Source organism: Artemia sp. Qi Xiang Cuo, chromosome 8, assembly GCF_049724085.1.
Source record: "Artemia sp. Qi Xiang Cuo chromosome 8, ASM4972408v1, whole genome shotgun sequence".
NCBI lineage: Eukaryota > Metazoa > Arthropoda > Branchiopoda > Anostraca > Artemiidae > Artemia > Artemia sp. Qi Xiang Cuo.
The window spans coordinates 43,175,046-43,199,328 of NC_142801.1; the positions used below are offsets into that span (position 1 = coordinate 43,175,046).

General features: G+C 35.8%; 1 protein-coding gene across 1 annotated transcript in view; it reads right to left on the minus strand.

Annotated features, from left to right (window-relative positions):
* LOC148949434 (uncharacterized) overlaps positions 1-17,669 on the minus strand; it is a 74,040-nt gene extending 56,371 nt beyond the window's left edge. The window contains exons 1-2 of the mRNA XM_089093461.1: positions 17,113-17,669; positions 11,076-11,278 (exon numbers count right to left, since the gene is read on the minus strand). Of these exons, the coding sequence (XP_088949587.1) occupies positions 11,076-11,278; positions 17,113-17,428 (519 nt within the window). The 5' untranslated portion in view covers positions 17,429-17,669. The remainder of the gene's footprint in view (positions 1-11,075; positions 11,279-17,112) is intronic.
* Positions 17,670-24,283: the final 6,614 nt, after the last annotated feature.

Consider the following 24,283-nt stretch of genomic DNA (forward strand, 5'->3'; position numbering starts at 1 on the left):
AAAATTTTGATCGGAAGTGTTTGGAAAAATGATGGGCGTGAGGGGGGGGGGGCATTCGCCCTCCGATCGCTTTTGACAAAATTTTGAATGAATATGTTTAGAGAAATGGTGGACGTGAGAGGGGAGTTAGTTGCCCTTCAATCACTTTTGACTATTAAAAAGGGCACTAGCCCTTTCAATTTCCAATCAAATGAGCCCTTTTTGAAGTTTCTACAACAACACTTTCTATAAAAACCTTATATGTCCCCAGGGCATAACTTACAACCCTTGGCCTGAAGGTTGTGGGGGGGGGTGTCATCCTCAAAGACATAATTTCCAGAACTTTCACCTACATTGAACAAAATGGCTACCTCAAAATTTTAAATGGATGTGTTTGGGGGAATGGTGGCCGTGCGAGGGGGGCTAGTTGCCCTCCAATCACTTTTTAATATTAAAAAGGACACTAGCCCTTTCAATTTCCAATTGAATGAGCCCTTTTTGAAGTTTCTACAACAGCACTATTTATAAAAACCTTATATGGCCCCAGGGCATAACTTACAACCCTTGCCCTGAGGGGTGTGGGGGGTTTGTCATCCTCAAAGACCTAATTTCCAGAACTTTCAACTACGCTGAACAAAATGGTTTTCTCAAAATTTTGATTACATGTGTTTGGGGAAATGGTGGGCATGAGAGGGGGGTTAATTGCCCTCCAATCCATTTCGACTATTAAAAAGGGCACTAGCACTTTCAATTTCTAATTGAATGAGCCCTTTTCGAAGTTTCTACAATAACGCTATCTATAAAAACCTTATATGCCCCCAGGGTATAGCTTATAACCCTTGCCCTGAGAGGCGTGGGGGGTTTGTCATCCTCAAAGACATAATTTCCAGAACTTTCAACTATGCTGAACAAAATACTTCTCTCAAAATTTGGATTGGATGTGTTTGGGGAAATGGTGGGAAATGGTGTGTTTGGGGAAATGGTGGGCGTGAGAGGGGAGTTAGTTACCCTCCAATCACTTTCGAAAACTAAAAAGGGCACTAGTCCTTTCAATTTCCAATTAAATGATCCCTTTTTGAAGTTTCTACGACAACACTTTCTATAAAAAAAACTTCATATGCCCCCAGGGCATAACTCGCAACCCTTGATCTGAGGGCTCTGAGGTGGTTATCATCCTCAAAGACCTAATTTCCAGAACTTTCAACTATGTTGAACAAAATGGCTGTCTCAAAATAACGATTGGACGTGTTTAAGGAAATGGTGGGCGTGAGAGGGGGGGTAATTGCCCTCACATCACTTTCGACTATTAAAAAGGGCACTAGCCCTTTGAATTTTCAATCAAATGAGCCCTTTTTGCCCTGAGAACTGTGGGGGGAGTGTCCTCTGCAAAGATATAATTTCTAGATCTCTTAACTATATCGAACAAAATGGCTATCTTAAAATTGTTATTGGATGTGTTTGGGGAAATGATAGGCGAGGAATGGGCGTTAGTTGCCTTCCAGTCAATTGCGACTGTTAATAAAGGCACAAGCCCTTCCAATTTCCAATCAAATGAGCCGTTTTCGAAGTTTCTATGACAACTCCTTTGATACGAAGTGCCCTGGTCTAAAACAAATAAATGATACATTGGGCCAATATTGTTCTTTACTTAGGCAGTACTATTGCTATTTATTGATATTTATGTTTTGCAACATAGGGTCGAAATATCCATTCAAATATGGAATTCAACTTCTTCTTCTTCTATTAACCAGCAGGAGAGTTTTTCAGTAATACTATTTAGCACTTTTAATTTTGCTTCACTCTCTGGGCTACAGAGCTACTGGCTTGATTACCTCATGATTATTAGATATTTTCAGATATCTTTCAGTAGATCTTCCGACTCTAGGAGTTCAATTATGAGATGATTTCTTTTTCGAACAGAAACGAACGAACAGAACTAACGTTCTGTTCGAACGAACAGAAATTAATTAAAATAACTTTTTCCACAAAACAAGTTTTTCAAAAAAATACAGATGTCGATTTCTATGCTCTGTGTGCAGGTATAGTTGGCTAGGCTCTTGGCTAATAGTGAGATTTTGTGGTGTTTGAAGCATTTTAACAGTTTACAAAGCAAGGTATGTTGTGCAGACGTCAGTATATTACATTCAAATAGGCAATGGTCAATTGTTTCATTATTCACATTACAATGCCTGCAAAGAGGGGACAGGGGAATTTAACCCCTTGAATTAGAAAACTTATACGAGAATGCAAGAAAATTTAGTCCATTTGTTCCAGAACGAATTCTATGATAAATTTTAGAAAAATACTTATTGGGAAAGGGGGGTAGGATAACATTATTCTTTTTAAAATTAATATCTGATAGTCTCCATCGGTAAATATCTCTAATCGGGATTGGTCTCCCACTTGGTTGGTCAATATTTATAGCATTTTTTGCTATTTCATCAACCTGATGATTACCACTTATGCCAGAGTGGCTAGGAATATCGACTTCTTCTTCTTCTTCTAATTCAAAGCAGGCGGGCTGTTCAGTTAGTACTATTTAGCCCTTTTCTTTTTGCTTCACTCTGTGGGCTACAGAGCTACTGGCTTGGTCGTTTCTTATTAATTAGATATTCTCAGATATCTTTCAGTAGATCTTTTGACTCAAGGAGTTCAAATATAAGATGATAGATATCGATTTCTGTGCTCTGTGTGCAGGTATAGTTGGCTAGGCTCTTGGCTGATAGTGAGATTTTGTGGTGTTTGAAGCATTTTAACAGTTTACAAAGCAATGTATGCTGTGCAGACGTCAGCATATTACATTCAAATAGGCAATGGTCAATTGTTTCATTATTCATATTACAATGCCTGCAAAAAGGGGACAGGGAGATTGAACCACTTGAATTAGAAAACTCATATGAAAATGTAAGAAAATTTAGTCCATTTGTTCCAGAACGAATTCTATGATAAATTTTAGAAAGATACTTATTGGGAAAGGGGGAAAGGATAGGATTAATCTGATTAAAATTAATATCTGATAGCCTCCATCGGTAGATATTTCTAATTGGGATTGGTCTCCCAATCGGTTGGTCAATACTTAGAGCCGTTTTTTCTATATCATCAGCCTGACTATTACCAATTATGCCAGAGTGGCTAGGGATGTACTAAAAATATATTTTTATGCCACTTGAAGAAAGATTATCTATAATAGTGAGACTTCGATGAGTTTCAATGTCCAACTTATACTGAGGAGCTGAGGCTAGCAACTCAAGGCTTGATAGAGAGTCGGAATATATGATAATATTATTAGAATTTGCAATCAAAGGTTGGTTTTCCTTAAAGTGTTCTAATGCCATGATTATGGCATTTAACTCAGCAGACATTATAGATAAATTATGATACAATCTCTCACCCATTGCAATTTTCAGGTGAGGAAGGGAAACGCCAGTTGCAACCTTCTCATTCATTTTGGACTCATAAACAAATATTTAAAAGTGATTTTTATATGTAACTGTATTAAATTCAGCAAATTTTTTGTGACAAAAGCAATGGGGGTTAAATCTTTATTCCACTTTGAGAACTCATTATTTATCATGGGACTTGACCAATTCCATGGGGGGGGGGATTGGGGGAAAGTGGGTGCAATAGACTTTGCTGGTATGGGGAACTTCTTCTGGATATTCGCATGCTCGTCTGCAATGCCTCTATACATGACTGGATTTCTTAGCCAATTATGTAGGGTGTGTATGCTATTGGATTCAATTTTTGTAAGATGTTTTGTCAATAGAAAACTATGTCTCTCCCTTATTGCTGTTAATCCACTCTCCATAAGCAGAAACTTGGTGCTTGTGGGTTTCCTAAGACCGATTATGAGACGTATTCTATCATTTTGTATTGTTTCAATTTTTTGCATCTGGTTCTTGGCACATTCACCATAGACGATGAGCCCATAGTCAATATGGGGTCTTATATGTGATTTATAAAACTGGAGTAAGGTTTTCTCCTTACTTACCCAGGGTGTGGAAAGAAGTCTTTTTAGTATATTTGTTTTTCTATAGCATTTTTTTATTGAGTTTGAAATTTGGAGGTGGAAATTAAGTTTTTGGTCAAGCATGAGACCTAGGTAATTAATATGATTATCTTCTGGAATATTTGTTTTATTTAGAGTTAGTTTTGCATTAACATGGTTTCGCTTCCGGTGAAATTGGATTATTTTTGACTTGGTGGGTGCAATGGGTAAATCTGAATGTTGAGAGAATTTTTCAAACTGGAAAAGTGACTTTTGCAGATTTGACTGTGCTATCTGAAAGGTGTTGCCAGATGACCATAGCACCAGATCATCAGCTAATTGTAGATTCGTGTGGGGTAGGTTCATGTCCCAGAGATAAAGGGCAAATAAAAGGCAACTGAGGACTGCTCCCTGAGGTAGGCCTTTGGTTATTGTCTTTTGGGGTGAAGAGGCTGAACCAACACAAACGATGAAACTTCGCACTTCTATGAAGGATTTAATAAAAATACTAGCTTAGGGGGTACTCCAAGGTTTGCAAGTTTGTTTAAAAGGATTTGGTGGTTCACATTGTCATATGCCCCTTCAAAATCTAGAAAAGCTCCAACTAGGACATTATTCTTTTTAGAAAGATTCATTTATTGCATTTGTTAGCAAAATGAAAGCATCTGTTGAGTAGTGGTGTTTCCTGAATCCAGTTTGAGTGTGAGGGATCATATTATTTTTTCCAACAAACCAGAGGAGTCTGTGATAGATCATTTTCTCCATTATTTTCCCCATCACAGGAGTAATCATTACGGGCCTATAAGACTCAGGGTTATCTTTGGGTTTATTTTTCTTTAGGATTGGTAGGAGGGACGAACATTTCCATATATTGGGGAACATAGAAGATGCCCAATCGTAATTATAATATTTTAGCAGTTCTTGTTTGTATGAGGGTGTGAGATTCTTTATCCATGTAGGGTGTATATTGTCGTAGCTACCGCTAGTTTTGGTCCTAATATGATGTATTGCATTATTCATTTCCAAGATTGAAAATGGATTACTTATGTGCTCGGATCCCGGGCGTGGTTGGTATTTTGGATTCATAGGAATTGGGGAAAGTGTGCTTTGATTATTTGATGTTAGCTTATTAACAAAAAGAGTTGCAAATAGGTTAGCTTTTTCATTATCATTGTCATAATGGGTATTATTATGTATAAGCTCATACAGAGTGGGTTGGGGGAAGTCTTTTTCCCACAGATGTGGCTTATGACTTTATGTATAATTGCCTCATGTGTTTCTCTGGAGAGATTATTTGCAAAATTACTCCAGTATTTATATTTAGCATCTATTATAGTTCTTTTTAGATTAGATTCTGATTGTAATTTTTTTGAATATGTAGTAGGTGATGGTTTTTTTTATGAATTCTGTCCTAGCTGCCTTTTTTATTCTCCATTTATTTAGGCACTCATTTGTCCACCATGCTTTAGGAATTTGTTTAGGGAATATTTTCTTAGGTGTTGTCCTGGGGATATCATGATTAGCTGTATTTATTAGTAAAGATGTCAAGATTTCAGCATGTGTGTCAACTGTTGTGTTAGAAATGCATGAAATTTGGGTGAAACTTGTAATTTCATCATTTAGCTTATTTGGAACATAGACCAATTTGCTTTAGTGTTGATATATTTGAAGGTATGAGATAAAGTTTCAGCAGGTTCACTTAGGGAGCAAACTATAGCAAAGTGGTCAGTACATAGACTATCTATTTTATTTATGTAAATTTTATTCAAAAAATTTAATGACACAATTTGTAGGTCAATTTTGGAGAATCTGCCACTTTTGGGGTTGAAATATGTATTCAGGTTAGGAGGGTAGCAACAGCTAATTCATTATTATTTGAAGTCATATGCTCAATGAATTTACCAGCTTTATTTACTGGTTTATTCCCCCACAAAAGGCTGTGGCCATTGGAATCTCCACAAATAATGATATTTTTTAACATATTAGAATTATTTATATAATTAAAGAAATCCTTGGCATCTGTAGTTTGGCCATTAGGGTTATAAAAGCTTATTATGTAGGTTTTAAATTATTCAGCCAAACACTGATACCAATTGCATCAACATCATTTGCAAAATCTGGAAAATTGATGCCACAAAATTTTATATTATTTTTAACTAATAAAGCTACCCCACCTCCTTTTCTCTCTGAATATCTATCCTTTCCGAGGATAGTATATCCCAGAGACTTAATTTGTTGATTTTGGGTTAAATGAGTCTCCTGAAGGCAAGCAATATTAATAGAATTATTATTCATAAAAGATATTAGTTCATTTAACTTATTTTCTGTGAGTGATCTTACATTCCACTGGAGTATTGATATATGTTGTGTAGTTGATTTATTCTTCATATGACTGTGTATCAATGTTCAACTTTGTTAAAAGTAAAGCAAGATCTTTTTTTGCTTAATTGAGCATATCATCTGGGATGTAGATTTTTGCCAATTCTGCAATGATTTTTGTTTTCTGTAGTTGATGTATGTTCATGGCCTGAACTGCATTACAGTTTAGAATGAATAAGCATATATTTGGGAATTGCATTTTTGGCTGTGCATCCTGTTTGTCGGTTAAGGGATTAATTCCTGGTAGTGTTTCTGGTTTGTATCTTCTTGGGAGGGGGGCCAGGCTGACCACATCTCACCGGACAAGGAGGCTTGTTGGCTAGGTGATTCCTTCTGATAGGGATTTGAGCTAGGGGGCTTAGAAGATGGGGTTTTATATGGGGTGCTTGATGCAGGGGGGGCGTTTGACTGGGGGGTTTCGGTTGGTTTCATTACAGGCTTTATTTGGTATTGTTGGGCAGCATTTGCTTACATTGCTGCAATGGGGTATGGGATGGCCTTCTCTGTTGATATTTGGAGTGTTAGAGCTCTTTTCTTGTATGCAGGGCATAGTGATTTATTTGTAGATTCCTGTGGGCCTTTGCAATTGATGCATGTAGGCTGAGTGTTGTTGCAAGTTTTCAACTCTTTAGGATGAAAAGCTTTACAATTACTACACTCTCGGAGAATTTCATTGCATTTGTTTGTCGTGTGTCCCAGTTTGAGACACTTCTGACACTGGATAGGCTTAGGTTTGTATTCCTTGTGTGGTTTGATTTGCCCAAATAGGAATAATTTTTCTGGGATATCAATTTTTTCCTTCAGTGTGAATAAGAAGGATCTACTAGTTTTTAGGCCATTAGAGTTAGGTTTGCCAAGTTGGGTAACATCCTCAACTGGGATTGTGTTTCCAGCCCTATCTGAGAGCCCTTCTTTTAACTCCTGAGTGGATATCTCTGGGGGAACATTATAAACTACTATTTTTGTTGGTGATTGTTTTGGGTTCCAATTAGATGCAATAATTGGGGTATTCAGAAGGGATTTTAGGTTAATTATTGTATCTGTTGATTTCTGATCTTCTACCGCTATTAGCAGAGATCCATCATGGTTAATATTAAGAGAGAACATTGATTTTAGCATTTTAAAAATTGCAACTCTTATTGCAGTGATCATTTTTATTTCAAAGGGGGTAGTAGGAGTAATTTTAAGGTAAATTCCTAAGTTTTTGGAGGGAGGATATTGGGCAGAGAGAGGAGAAATGCTTTTGATTGGGAAGATTTTTTTCCTTTTTTTTAGAGCTTCTAGAGAGGACCTCTTGCAACACATTATCATCATTTATGGTTACATTAGCCCCTACACTTATCCTTGTCCTTTTCTCCGAATCGGAGCTATAATTTGAAGTTCGAGGTAGTGTAATTGACCAACAAAGATGGGTTTCTTTCACTATGGCACATTCAATGTAACTTGATTTGGGATCTGGTGGGACTTTTTTTTTTTGATGAATTCTAAACATTGCCTATTGGGAAAAGCTTTAAACAAAAAAAAAAAACTAAAACAAGAATGAAAAATAGAAAGATATAAAACCGTCTGCACTATACTATGGGGAGGAGAAACACCACAGTATAGCCCTGAGAATGAGTTGAGCAGGATTGGTTTGGTACAACTGCTGATTAGAAGCGATAATAATTCACAAGAAAATTTATTTTAATTTTCTTATAGAGTTGCTGGTTTATTATCCATAGGTTTATTTTCAGACTTTAGAATATTTTGATTAGTTAATGTTTCTTGCACTTCAACTTTCTTGTGAAAAGAATTCCTAATTCTTCTTCTTCTTGTTGATGTTTATGATAGATAGGCAGTGTGGTCTTTGTTGTTATTTACGAAATAATTAGTGCAGCAAAGAAGAGTAAACAAGCAACAAAGAATAATTAGTAAAAAAGGGTAAACAGGCAGCATTAAAGGAAAATTCTACAGTAAAATAATCAGTAGAGAAGACTAAGTAGTAAAATAAAGAAGAATAAGCAGCTAAAACAAGAAAACTACACAATCTAAAGAATTAATTATTATAAATAAGTGAAGAAAAATATTACCTAGAAATTTTTTTCGTAAAAGCGCCAACAGTTTCTGTAGAAAAGTTTCTGTAAAATAACAGCAAAGCTTTGGGCTTAGAATTTTGAGAAAGGCCAAGGTTTTGATCAAGTCCTATCAAATTTAACAAGTCTTCCCGTGAGTACATATGCGAAAAAAAAACAAATATTATATATTTTAAGTTTCACCTGATAAACTTCGTTTTTTTTCTTTTATAAAAAAACAATAAAACGACCTGAACAATAGAGACTTAAAAAATAATTAATTGAAGCCAACTTTTACTTAATTAAAGGACGTATTTTAAACTAAGTCCATTTCTAAGAAAAACAAAGTCCATTTCTTTGTTCAAACTGGAGGATTTATGGCAATCTTCAGCATCTTAAGAGATCTATACAGACTAAACTAGATATCAAAACTTGAAAAAAATGAGCAGGTTAAGTTGATTGCTCTTGAAAAAGTACTTAGTCACTCAAATTTAAGGAACTAATCAGTAATACTGAAATTCAAATTTGCGAGCCTACTTGCTAGAATAGGACAATTAAAATGAAAAAATCGAAACTCTACAAAATCAAAACATATTAACTGCAAAAGAAAGCTTTCAGCAATTATAGTTTGAATTTACTAGTCTAAGTGTTGACTAAGAATAAATGAAGGTGGAGAGGAGATGTTGGGTAAAAAGAAGATTGATCAAGAAGCTTATCTGAGTAGTATTAATAGTAAAGATAGTAAGATAAAATAACCAAAACTCAGGGTGTTTTTCATAGTTGAAATCTATTTTGGAAGAATCAGAAGATTGAGTCTGTGAACAAAGGTTAGAACATTAGAGGTTATAGTGATGACAGTGGTCAGCTTTGGCTATGAAGCGTGTGCACTATGAAAGATGGAATATTTGCTAGATGCTTTCAAGAGGAATCGTCAACTGATTGTTTTGGGTTCCTGTTTGACTGACTGTATTTCAAACAGCAAGCTGTGCTGTAATGAGAGAAAGGATGAGATACATAGGACAAATTTTGTCAGTGAGGTAAGAGAAATTGCCAAAGATTGTCCTTTTGGTTATCCATCAAGTGCCGATGGAAAATCGGGCTGTCCCCAAATAGGACTCACCATCCACCAAAACCCAGATTCTAGATTATTAACTCATAATCGTAATTGCCAGTGAAACAGCAGTTTTATGACCTAAATTGTCATTGAAGCAGGATATTTTACACTCCCCATTATGAATTTAAATCAAATTGTAAATGGGAAAGGAAATGGGAATGGGAAATGGGAAAGGAAATGGGAATGGTAAATGGGACAGGCCTTTGAGTTTGAGAATGATCTTTAGATCTAAGAATAGGCTTCAAGTACCCCTACCATCTGCAAAAATAATCCCTGACCTCTTCCCTTCTAGATGACGTGCAATGATACAATACTATATATAAACAATCGAGGTAAAATGAGATCAAGAAGCAATACTCCTCTCATGATTCATCATTTTTTTTTTCAAATAGATCATTGCATACCACAGAAGTTCATAGCTTTTGTGTTGACTTTTTGGTCCAAATCAATCAGAATACAGCTTACCATCCCTTCAAAGCCCTATGTATTCCAAGCAACCACATTGTGCTGTATGACATCAAATTGAATTTTCAAATAGAAGGATTGAAAAGTAAAAATAAATACCTCCAGGGACAAAAAAACTGTAGACCTAGCCCCTTGGGGAAAGGTCCCAAACCGTGAATATAATGGACATACTAAACCTTTTCAAAGTCAGTGTCATATGAAGGTGCACATGATTAAGGGCAGCAAAGTTGATCTCTTAGGGCAATATCACCATCAAAATAGTTATTAAGTATTCCTGAGCTTGCCAACCACACACAGGAAGCTAATATTAAAACATAGACATCAAAGGTCCAAACTTGTCTAATAAATATCAGAATAAAAATAAAGTGCAAAATAAGTAATCATGAAATAAGAAATTATATTTTTTATGATTTGAGGGCCTGAAGAGTGGCAATGCTCCCTTCCCCTCTAAAACTCCCCTACACATTTCCGGGTGTTTCTGTAGGAGCGGTGTAATTCTTTCACTTCATAATTTTTAAGAGATTATTTAAAGAATCAATCTAAATCATTTAATGTCAAAATTCCATGAAAATTACTCAGATCACAGTGCTACTATCCCAAATCAACTATGCACATATTTCATGGATGGTATAAAATTTTTACCAAAGTTACTGCATATGGGCTGCTGAGCTTGCTGATTACAAATATGATACTAATATTGTAATGATCAAGAAAAACATTAAAGCATATCATATAATTATTACATAAATGGTGTTTGATTCTCACCAAAGCTGGCATTTAAAGATTCAGCAATTGGTACTAACATAGGAATACAGAAGTGTATTAAATGACAAAATTATATTTTTATTTGCCTTTTCATATATAGCCTAAGTACCTATCACTTGTATCTTCTGTAAGACCCTGATTGGACTTAAGCTAAAATCAGCTTGGGAAAAATATTAAAACCTTAAACATTTGCACAATCTTATAGGCCTACTTTTTTAACATAAAATAATCCTTATGAGCTATGCTTTCTTAAAGTGGTAATGTGGCAAAGCCTCAGCTCTGATTGTAGCTGCAAGTTTTTTGCAGCAAAATGCAAGAATAATAAAAGAAGAACCTTTATGGCATTATCAAGTTGGGTCCAATTGAGCTTGAAAGGACTAATAGCAACATTTGGAATATCTGGAAATGACGAAATAGTGAAGCCAGTATCGCTACCCCATAATTCATGAATATTTCCATCAACAGAAGTACCAATCACACTAAAAGCAGATATGATGAGAAAATCTGAACATGGTAAAGATGTAGACATTGCTCTCCCTAAAAAATAAAAATAAACAAACTTGAACTACACAACAATTGATTTTAATAAAAATAAAAGCTAAGAAGTCACAATATTATTCAAACAAACAGCAATAAGTATTAAAAACTCATAAGAAAAAACATATGTGCCTCATCAAAAATCAGAGTCAAATAGTTATTAGGCAGATTGTTTTGCTCACCAGTACAATGATTTATAAATGCTTGCCATGTTTAGAAAATGTATTTAGTAACCCTAATACAATGTACAAATACTGTGTCTACAAGACTTCAGTCTACAAACACACTGTAAACAATCAAGTCCTTGAAGAGAAACTGTTAATTGAACTACAGGATCTTGGAATTCAATAAAAATGAGAGATAATGAGGGAAAAATATTTAATTTATTGTTTCTGTAGTAAAATCTCACCCCTTACAAAGCAAAAACTGAATATATAAAAGATATACAATCAGATGGCAAATCCAAATATTTATATTTAACTACATAACAAAAACAAAAATACATGCAGCAAATTGTTTACCAAATCCCTAAGGTAAAGTAATTATTTCAAGTAAACTAATGCCTTTAAATTCAGAAATAAGTTGTTTTTTTTTATAGTAATAAGTTGTTTTGAAGCATTTGTTTGTTAATGAGATTTTAAAATTTATAAGAAGTCATCAAAATTTTGTCACAAAACGTTTTTAAATGGATGGATTCTCTCTGTTTCCCCCATTTTGGGCTTCAGCGTAGAAATTTTATTGGACCTATAAAATAAGAAAAAAAACAAGTATATTGTACATCTCCCTGGACACATCTTAGGTTTATTCATGTCTGAAAAAGCATGATTCCTTAAAACCATGATTCCATTTTTCAACTGTAATAGTTGAAAACTATTAAAGTACAAACTGGAAAATTCCTCTTCATTGGGGGATGGATTCCATAAAAAAAACTGATGCATTCAATCAATAAATACAAACATTTATTTTTTTTGTAATTTCTTCCACAATAGAGTTAATCCCAGACTGAAAAAAGTTGTCCTCTACACTACTTTTATGTGAATAACCTAGTTAATTTATTTTCATTACAATTACCCATTATGTCATTTATGTCATTATGGTATTTATGTCAGGGAAGGTTTCCAGGTTAGTCTTATTAACTGTTTAATTTTCAATGTACCCTGGGTGGAAAGTTTATGGCTTGATATTACTCTTCAAGAAAATAAAAAAAATCTGTATTGGGTGTGTTATAGAAGCCCTAGTGCATCCAGTCTTGATGATTGTGAAATACATCTCAAAACTATCGTTGATGAAATGGCATCTATGGCATCATCTGATTTGATAATTATTGACGACTTCAATTTCCCATTAATCAAGTGGGTTTATGGTCTTGGTCATGTAGTATCTAGTAATGGAGATTCACCATTTGTGTCTTGCTTATCTGACAACTTCCTTCACCAAACAGTTGACAAGCCAACAAGGCATCATGGCAACCAGAATCCTTCCTTGTTGGATATTGTAATTTTGAGCAATCCAGCTTCCCTAATCAGAAATGAATTTCTTCCTTCAGTTGGTAGCATCCACTCAGTCATCCTCTCTGTGTTTTCCTTGAATATATGTCTGCAAACTAATGTTTGTCCTCAAACTTTTATTGACTACCAAGCAATACAGAAGGAACTAGACTCAATAAATTGGTCAAAACTAATTATTTCTGATATGAATATATCATAGACAAATGTTAAAGAAGCCCTCATATCAACTGAAAAAAAAGCACTCCTGTGTCATTTACCAAAAACAGCCAAAAACACTTCCATCCATCACAAAGGATGCAAAAAGAGCAATCAACAGGAAAGCCAGAGCCTGGAAAAGGTACAACAAGGAGAAAACTCAGGAAAATTGGATAAAGTATGCAAAGGCTTGGAATCTTGCCTCCAACTTAGTTAAGAAATTGAAGTCTCAACATGAGGAGAAGCTTACCACAGATATCAAGGCAAATCCCAAATCTTTTTGGGGACATATTTCTGCCAAATATCCTAACCATCACACCATTCCTGACCTCAAACATAATGGCATAACCCACTCATCACCAATAGATAAGGCTAATGTATTGAATACCCAGCTTGCCTCTGCCTTCGCCATCCAATCTTGTTCAACTATCCCTGCAGCACCATCAAACTTAATATGGCATCCAATGCCAAAATTATCAATTACCAAAGATATGGTCTTAAATAGCCTGGAAAAACTTGATGTTAATAAATCCAAAGGATCAGATGCAATACACCCAAGGCTTCTCAAGGAATGTCAAATTGTTCTCAGTGCTCCCTTGTGTAGACTCTTCCAGCTGTCCCTACTAAATGGAGAACTACCATTTGATTGGGAAAAGTCCAATATAACACCAATCCACAAAAAAGGCCCCAAAGATCATGCAGAAAATTACTGTCCTATTAGCATCACTTCTGCAGTTGTAAAGGTGCTTTAGACATTTGTCAATAGAGCTCTAATTCAGCACATGGAAATTAACAACATCCTCACTTCCAATCAACATGGCTTCAGATCTTTAAGATCTATTGATAGTAATTTAATACACACAAATGAGTATGTTATATCATTACTGGATAATGATTTACCTGTCAATATTGTGCTCCTGGACCTCTCAAAAGCATTTGACAGGGTTCGCCATTAATTCCTCATCACTAAACAAAATGCAGCAGCTGTTGATGATGTTATTGTCCAGTGGATACAGAGTTTCCATTCAGAAAGAACCCACAATGTAAAGTTCACAACTCTCAAGGTGTCCCTCATTTCTCCTTGCCTACAACTGTTTTAAGCAGCATTCCACAGGTGACCATTCTTGGGCTAAGTCTCTTCAACTTATATATAAATGATGCACCCAATCTTCTCTCAAACCTCCTCACTCTTTATGCTGATGATTCAAAACTTATTGGTAAAGCAGCCACAACCTCTGACTGGCAATCTATTCAAAAGGACCTTGATATTCTTGGGACTTGGGCTCCTCTTGTTTAATGCTGACAAATGCCATGTAATCCACTTTGACAATCATAACACACACATCAACAATACCATCTCCAAGGTAATCCCCTTTTTTGCAGTCTCTGAAGAAAGAGATTTTGGAGTCATTGTTGATTGCGAAGTTAGGTTCTGTACTCATGCAAAATCTGTATTGTTGTCTGCCCTCCTATCTCTTGGAATGATCAAAAGAACTATCTCTTGCAGATGCCCAAGTGTGTTTATGAAGCTCTACAAGGCACTAGTTCGCCCATGCCTAGAGGTTGGAATGTCCCTGGCATCACCCTATTTCAAGAAGGATAAAGAAATTCTAGAAAGAGTTCAATGAAGAGCAACCAAAATGGTCAAAGGCCTCAAACAAATGCTGTACAAAGAGCATTTATGTCACTTGAAGTTTCCTACTCTTGCATACTGGAGGAAACACTGTGACATGATAATGACCCACAAAACTATTTCCAAAAATGTTCTCCCTTTTCTCCTTACCCCCCCCCCCCCCTCCAGAACGTTCTGTGACTAGAGGTCATTCCAAAAAGATCTTCAAGAAATGCTCCTTAGTCCAAGAAAGAAGTCATTTTTTCAGCCAACAAGTAATGGACTTGTAGAATCTACTCTCTGAAAATACAGTGGCTGCTGATTCAACAGGTGTATTCAAGAAAAATCTAGACAAAGAATGGCTAAAGCAAGAGTTCCTGTACAACTGGGAAGCTGCTGAGTCCTCAACAAAAATTTAGCAAACAACCCTTTAAAGTCATAACAGAGCATTAGAAGGATGAAAATCCTTAATTTTGCTACAAGCTGTGATTTAAGGTAATTACACTCAGTTGGAAAACAGATGTGAAATCAAATTCATTTTAATAAAAAACTACTTTCCCACAGCATAAATTACCTCACATGAAAAATAACAATAGCATTTTGAAATTTTGAAAGTATTGTTGAATAAAAGTAATTCTGGAAGTATGCTATTTGGATCTGATAACTAACTAAACTTTTAATTAAATTTTGAGAAAATCTGAATAATTTTGTCTTTAAATCTATCAGTACAAAAAGTATCAAGAGGGCCTTGCAAGCAGGGCGAGGGGTGAAACACTTTAACACCAAAATGTGAGTACAATATATATTTATAAGTAGGCTATATTATATATGTATACATAATGTGTAAATTTTTATTGGTAGTAAAAGGGTTGTGTCTAAAATGCTTTTATATAACAGATCAAGTACAAAACAAAGGTCTATTTCAATGTTGGAAAGGGCAACTAGGGTAAACTGCCCTGAGAATCAGGGCAGAGGGGTGGCAGCCAAGTTTCTTTTATGCATTTGCTAGTTTACTCATAATTGTTCAATAGGCAAGCTTGATTTTACCTAGACACCACCAGCCCTAGGAACGGTCCTAGGTTCATAGAGACATATGAATTCTGTCTAAGTGCTGTCCTTGTAAAGATAGGCCTAAACATATACCAACAAAACTTAACTGAATTGTTTAAGTGCTCTTTTAGAATTACTTTGGTAAAATTCTAGCTTAGCTACTTTTTGCTATCTTGGAAAGGGATCAGGTTAGGAAAATAAATCTTTCAGGGATGGATCTACAGAATAAAGTATGTCCAAGAATATATTTTGAAGTACATATCTCTACTTCTTCTCTCTCTTGACAGCAGTGACACTTGATGACCTTCAAAATATTTGTCTTATGAAAGTAAAACCTTGCAATACAGATCATCTGCTTAAATGAAGTAAAAGAAAACTTTTTTCAGCTTCACAACTTTGCTCAATCCCAATTTACAAGGTTTCAAAGATCTGAAAAAACATTTCCTGAATTTAGAAAAAACACCAAAAATCTTAAAATTCTTCTATATATTAAAATATCTTAAAACTCTACTCAAATAACAGGAATTGCATTTTCAGAACTAAAACAAGAGTAAAAGATAGTAATACCTGAAAATTAAAGTAAAATATTGTTTTGTCAACATTTCAATAGGTGTCATTTCAATTTGCCTACATGTCAAGTAGGCAAATTTCTAAGACTTAGAAATCAGAAGACCATTGCATGGAAACTTGGCAATACCTTCCCAGAGTGTTTTTGGCCCTGGATTTATTAGGCACTGAAAGTTTTATTTTCTTAGCTTAACCCCTGGTAAATTTTTACCAAATCGTATTATTGAGTTTCAAATAAAGTGAATATACCATTCAATGCCTTTTTTTATGCTGATTACAAATATAACAATCATTTCTATCAGAAATGAATTTTAACCCCCCCCCCCTTATATAGCCTATGTCAATTCAGGATATATATTTGCACCTAGGGGGGTGGGGGTTAGGTTAGGGGGGCTGAAATTCATTTCCAATATAAATGACTATTATATTTGTAATCAGCATAAAAAAAGGCCTCGAGTGGTGTATTCACTTTATTCGTAACTCAATAGGCTAATATGATTTCGTAAAACTTTACCAACAGGATGGTAAAGTTCTACGAAATCATATTATTGAGTTATGACTAAAGTGAATACACAATTCGTTGTCTTTTTTTGTGCTGATTACAAATATAATAATCATTTATATTGGACATGAATTTCAGCCCCCCCCCCCTCTAACTGCCAAGTCAGGGTTAGGTTAGGTTTATATAAGGGTGGGCTGAAATTCATTTCTGATAGAAATGATTATTATATTTGTAATCAGCATAAAAAAAGGCATCAAATGGTGTATTTACTTTATTCCTAACTCAATAATATGATTTTGTACAACTTTACCAAAATTTACCTAACCCCTTTCCAAGATAGCAAAATTAGCTAAACTAAAATTTTATCATTGCTTTTACTTTACTTAAAATATAGACTTACAGTTAGTTTTCTTAATGCTAGTTGGTATTGTCCCCCACTTCCAGCCTCTTTTCTGCTCTTCAGTCACATGCTTCCTAGGGTCATGTATTCTTCCTAGGCCTACAATGTCTCTAGCATTGGTGATACATATACAGAATTTTGGTCTACTAACAACATTACAGCTAAAGTTGTCTAAGAAATTGTCAATTTTAATTTCTCCATTTCTCAATGGAAATCCAAAACGTTCAAAACAGGAATCCCAATGAATGCTAGTTCTTTTTAAGAACAGGTGTTCAGCAACATCATGGCAAAGTTGGCAGACAGAGGAAGCTTTCATAAGGTCTTTACAAGCCAAGTTGGACAGAACAGCCTTTGCAACCCCATAGCCTATTCAGAGGCAAGTATGTTGCTTTCAAAATTTTCAGCATCAGTATTTGACATCATAGGTTGCAGCTGCTGAAAAATGACCAGTTTACATCAAAATACACTAATCCTGAAAGAATTTGAGCTAAATCATTAGCTGCTTCTGTAAACTGATAATCCTCTTGAATGTTTATTAAATTTAGCTCTTTAAATTTCCAAGATTATTCATAAAGAACTATTCTATTTGAGCAAGGATCAGAAGTTAATAAACTACGTTAACAAAAGCAGGACAATGAGAGCCGAAAAAACAATATTTTACCTAAAAAGTGTGACCAGTCGTGCTTTTTTTTCACATAAAAGGGCTACAAGCCTAAAATTTTGATATCCATATCTAAATGGCTCGAAAGCTTGAGAATTTTATATTCAGAGCTGTGCTAGATTAGGAGCACGTTTTTACAGCACAGTCTTAGTCACTGAATGAGGCGCTTGAATACTGAAAAATGTATACGTTTCCATTACAACCAGTCACCGCGCATTGGCACATAATCTATCACTGAAGTATAAAATACTGTAAACAGTATTTCATTCTAAAATCAATTAACAACCACCGCTGTTTTGTCTCTTTCTGCTTTGGACTTTCCAAAAAGATTGGGAAAACGCATTTATAAAGGAATTGAAAAATCAACATTGACTGGCATTAATATTCCGTATCTAAACTTTTCAAATTTTAAAGAGTGGGATCATTGTGATCAATTCGTTTACTTATTTGAGAGCAGAACTCAACTAGCAGTATTAAATAGATTACAAAATAATAAGGCCCCAGGTGCTTATAGGGTGACTAATGCTTTTCTCAAATATGTTGGCTATGAAGTTAGAAATAAGTTACTGAAGATTATGAATATGATTCTTAAAAAAGGGAAACTAACTAGTGTGTTCCTTTATAAGAAAAGTGATAAGAATGAATATGGTAAGCATAAAGGCATTAGTCTGGTTTCTGTGTGTAACATATTATTTAGTATGATGAGGCTTAGAGATTAGAGGCTTTAGATTTTAGAGATGCTTCAGACAAAGTTTCAAGATAAGAACAGTGCAGTTTAAAGAAGAATGTAGGATGTGTAAATCATGTTTTCGCTCTTAGGTTAACAATTGAGAAGCACCTGACTAATCTAAAACCTTTCGTCCTCAGTTTTATAGATTGTGAGCAAGCATTCGATTCAATAGATAGAATAGTTTTAATGAAGTTCTTATCCTTGTAAGGGATTATATTTATTGAATCTCTATTTTTCTTTTCATTCAATAGCTGTAAATTATCCAATTTTGTCCATTTTTAACAAGTAGGATTGTTTGATCATGGGTTCGTTCAAAAATACCGAGAGTATAAACCACTAGTGTAATGTAAGGGTATTATTCTTTTATACAATCCAGTGCCTCACTAGCTGCGGAGAAAAAAAAAGGAAAAGAAAAAAAGATGCCGTCGATGCAGGATACCGTGCTCGCAGCCACTTTTTCGTTTTTCAAGCCAATAGATCATCCTCGCTATTCAAGACAAGAAGCTATAGGTTTCCAGTACAAGGGTTTTGGACAAGCCGATTCTAGTAGTGTACTTTGTGTATCGATCTGACTCTTTTTTTAAGGAGTTATAGGCTATTTTATTTTTTACTATGGAACGTGATCGTCTCTTATTATTTTACTAGCTAGCGCTGCAACCCCATTGTTCTTTAGTATGTTTCAGCTATATTCAGTGAAACTTACGTTATCCCCATTCATATTGAGTTATATCAATCCTTTATGTGATTATATAATTAAAATCAACATAAAAATCCAATTCTTTTAATGTAGCTATTGATATAACAAATCCGTGTTCTAGAGTTTCGGTTACTAATGAGACGAGTCGCTCTTACTATGCAGTTCGTTATTACGAACTGTTTGATAATAAAAAAGTCCCTCAAGCATCGACTATCTTTTAACTATTTTATATCAAATACTATATTTTTAATTATGTTATATAAGGTGTTGTAGCTCAGTGGTAGAGTCTTTGCTTTACAAGTTACAATTGAACAAATATTTTGAACAAGGCTTCAGCGGTAATATTAGTCAAGACGGTGGGTGTCATTTACTAGTTATTAATAGAAGTAAAAGACCTGGGCTTCGATTCCCCGCAGCTCAAATTTTTAAACATGCATTGAGTGAGTTTCAACAAGTTAACAGGTATTGAGCAAGTTACAATTGAACAAGCATTTTGAACAAGGTTTCAGCGGTAATATTAGTCAAGACGGTGGGTGTCATGTACTAGTTATGAATAGAAGTTTTGTTTAGTTTCTATTGAAAATGCTTTTTTTTTTATTTGTCATGTCATATTTATGAATACAATCGAAAAGCATACACACTTCATATTTGGCTCAGTAGTGGTTATATTGTTTTCAGTGTCTATGATGCACGAAAAAACTACACAAGAAGCATATGATTGACAAGAAAAATTATATAATTGACGTCATATTTATTAGTACATTTCAAGAGAATAAATTACTTGATTCCCTCCTCCCCCCAGGAATAAACTTATCGTTTTTGTATTTATGACGCTTGCAACATTACAAAAGAATATAACTCAGTATATTTATTCTAATTACAGTATAACTAGCTTCATAATACCTAGAGGAAAAATGAACAATCTAGGCCATCAAACGTGACAAGACCAATCCGATCTGACCAATCTGAGAGGCTAGGGTTAAGGGTATTAAAAAAAAGTCGAAAGTGATGATAAACAAAAATGAAAATACAGTCAGAATACTTGCGTCAGCGAAAATTACAACGAGTCAAAAACCAAAGTAAAGGACAAAGAGATATATGTTATATATATATATATATATATATATATATATATATATATATATATATATATATATATATATATATAGTAACTTTCTTTATATATATATATATATAGTAACTATATATATATATATAGTAACATACTTTCTATAGTAACTTTCTAACCAGTGGAAGCAAATAAATTACTAAGTTTGAAATGTTAAATTTATATGGAAATAGTTTGATTCTTTAACCAAGGTTGTGCTCGATTTGGAATCTGTGATCCCAGGAACAGTAAGGAAGCATAGTTTTCAATTCTTCTCATATAATTTGTGTTGAAGAATAGATTTATTTAATTGGAGTTGCCATATAATATTATTACTAATTTATGCTCTTTGCTTGGAAGCAAAACAGCGTCATCTATAATAATTCTTAATAGCGGATTCTAGAGTGCGCTCATATTATTAATTTTTACTAATAAGTGAGCAGAAGAGGGGAGTTTCTTGTCGCAAGGGCCGTTGTACCTGCCGGGAGTGTGACTCCCTTAAACTGCGGGGATCAGGTAGCAAGAGACTACGCTTCCCTCGCTTATTAGCTTAAATAGCTCTGTATTACGTCGTAGTTTATTGAACTGGCTCCTCCCCTCGGACTTTGATTTTGCATTACGGATTGTGACGTGGCTGTTGCGATGGGGAGTAATGAGAAATTGGTTTGGAATGCGTTACTGAATTATGCTTTCCGTGCGATAAAAGCTGGTAATCGCTCGGAGGATATAGCGAAAAAAGCAGTCGAGTTTTTCTCAGAGGACGCAATTGCAATGGCGAAGGAGTTATTGTGGCCCCTAGCAGGAATTACCACACGTGTTACTGCGCGATCGAAGAACACCGATGATATCCTGGACATATTAAAAGTATTTCGGGTTTGTGAAGATAAAAATATCTCGTTGCCGCGGTTTGTGATTTTCGAACCTGATGAAGTTCCGATAATCCCGGGAGAAGTGACGGCTACCCTAACCCGGAAAGTAAACGAATTGTGTGCTAAGTTCGATAGTTACGTGGATTCTAATCCCTCTCCTTCTGTCTCTGCTATGCCTGCGGCAGAAACCAACACGATCATGTCGAAACTGTCATATGCGGTTGTTTTGAAGAATCCCCCGAAAGATCTTTCGAACCCTAGCGCTCGGAAAGCCTATTTGGACAGAGTATGTGGTGATACTAGTTCGAACATTGTGGAGCTGAAACCTAGGAAATCTGAATGGAGAGTAGTCTTGAACAACAAGAATGCTGCCGAGTCCCTGGCTGAGGCAGTGGGTAAAAGTGACTCAACTATAAGTGTTAAAGTAAAAACTCCCGCTTTCTTCGGAATAATCCGCCACGTTCCCACTGAAACTTCAGATGACGAACTGCGCTCAGTTGTACCGAACTGTGTTAAGGCCGTACAAATTGGTAGTACTCGGTCATTCAAATTACAGTTTGAAAGCAAAGCTCATCTCTTTATCGCAATGAACTCTCCGCCCATTTTTGGTTACGAGCGACTACCCATTACAGAATTTAAATTCTTACCGATGCAGTGCTACAACTGTCAGTCCTACGGACATGCAGCAAAATCTTGTGTAGATCCCCCGAAATGTTCAAAGTGCGGTGGAGATCATTCCAGCTCTCGGGACAATCCATGCCAAAATGCCCCCAAATGCGCTCTGTGTGGTTCTTCTCGACACCCGTGCTACAGCTTCCAATGTCCAGTAGCTCAGAAGCTAATTTCTAAACAATGATCGGTGATTCTATACGGGTTGTTTCATGGAACTTAAATGGTGGAGTGGTTGATAAAATGCCACTGTTAGAAGGATTGTTATGTTATAATGATGTACTCTGTGTGCAGGAACACTTCCTCTCGAATCAAGCCGTTAGTCTGCTTGAGCTAAACGATGGCGTCAAAGTATTTGCTACTCCTGCAAAGTCATCGGGCAGGGGAAGGCCGTCCGGTGGAATCGCCATTCTTGTTAGCAGCAGGTTAAATCCCATTCTGTATAAATCTTCAGACTTTTTTGTTGCTGTTAAGGTTCACAAAACTGTTATCCACTCTGTGTACATGCCAACAGACTACAGAGACAGTAAATCAGAAAAAAAATTTAGTGAAGCCTGCAGTAAGCTATCGAGTTCGGTGGGCAGCTGTTCTAGCCAGGGCCTTGAATGTATAGTCGCTGGTGACGTGAACTGTGACTTGACTGATGAGTCTAACGCTCGAGCACAGATCCTCCTATCTTCCTGTGACGGTCTTCGTCTTGCTAACAATGATCTGTGTTTTACTTATATCCATAATTCAGGCTCGACTTCATCTCTCGACTTCATGTTAAGTTCCATCCAATCTCCAGCTTGCGGCAATTCGCACGTAGATCTGAGCGTAAGCGCGTCTGATCACTTTCCAATTATAAACACTTTTCGAGTAATTCCTGCCTCTCCTAACCCCCCAACTAATGAAAAGAAGTGGAAAATCAAAACTAATTGGAGTAAAATTGACCTGGCTACTTATCATTACGTATTGGATGAGATTCTCACAAAGATTAAAGTGCCGTTCCAATTACTACAGCAGAGTGTATGTATTCAAGATGAAGAGAAACAGCTGCTACTAAACATCTACTGTAGTGAAATATCTCACGCACTGTTATCTGCCGAGGCCGCTGCGGTCCCCATTCGTAAAGTCCGAGTGGGAACGGAAATTCCAAAGTGGTCCGAAAACCCTGCTCTAAGTGAAGCATGTGGTCGTGCAAAATTTTGGCTTAGGCTCTGGAACGAGTGTGGTCGTCCGAAATCAGGTGTTGTAAATGAAGTTCGGCTGTTCAGCAAACGCAGATTTGCTAAGATTTTGTCTAAGCATAAATGTGAAGTGATCGATCAACATAGTCAATTGATAAGTAATGATCCAAATGCTGTGTGGAGATTTCTTAAACGTAATGGTGATCAGAATAGTGTCGAACCTGTGATCTCTGAGCAAGATTGGGTGTCCCACTTTACTTCTGAGTTCTCTCCACCCGAACAAGATCTTGAAGATAAATATGAAGTCGAACTTGATAAGTTCATGGAATTGCCTAGTTCTGGTGTTGGCTACATAGTAACTGTTCCTAATCTGATTCGTGCAATTTCAAAATTAAAAAAGAAACAATCGAAAGGTGTCGACAAGTTGTGTGGGTTGCATCTTGTACATGGTACTGCTGGTCTCCTGAGTCATTTAGAGCTTCTATTCCAAATTATCTTTAATTCTGGTCTCGTTCCCGACGTTTTTGGTACTGGAGTAATTACACCTATTTTGAAAAAAGGGAAAAATCCGTCTGAATGCGTATCTTACCGCCCTATAACTGTTTCGCCGGTTTTATGTAAGCTTATGGAATTGCTAGTTATAGATCATATTGCTTTTCAATGTTCTACCCCCGATAATCAGTTCGGATTTAAAAAAGGTGTTGGTCGCGAGCACGTCCATTATATTCTTGCTAATATATTAATAGAAGCTGATGAACTGAATGAATCCCTTATTCTAGCGAGTCACGATGTTAGACGTGCTTTTGATTCTGGGATACATCCCCAGTTATTAGTGTCTGCTCATAAACGTGGTGTGGACCGATCGGTTATTTTGCCTTTTCGGGATATGTATAAGAAGCTTCGAGTCCAAGTTAAAGTCCCGTCTCCTAACGGGCCGATTGTATTACCAAAAGCTATTCCGGTTAGAAAGGGCATTAGGCAGGGTGCAATTTCGTCACCCCGGTTGTATAATAATAGTGTTCTCGAGGCCCAAAAGTTAGTGCAAATGAGCTGCATTTTCCGAGGTTTGGATGTAACATTACTTAATTACGCAGATGATATTTTTAATTTAAGTAGATGTTTGTCTCGTATTGAAGAAAATTTTCAGATTTTAGATGATGCTTATAGAGAGATAGGCCTATCTTTTAATGCAAGTAAAAGCGAGATTGTTGCTTTCAATAGGAGAAATGCAGATTGTATAGATCTTGCTGTCAAATTTGGTGCTCAAG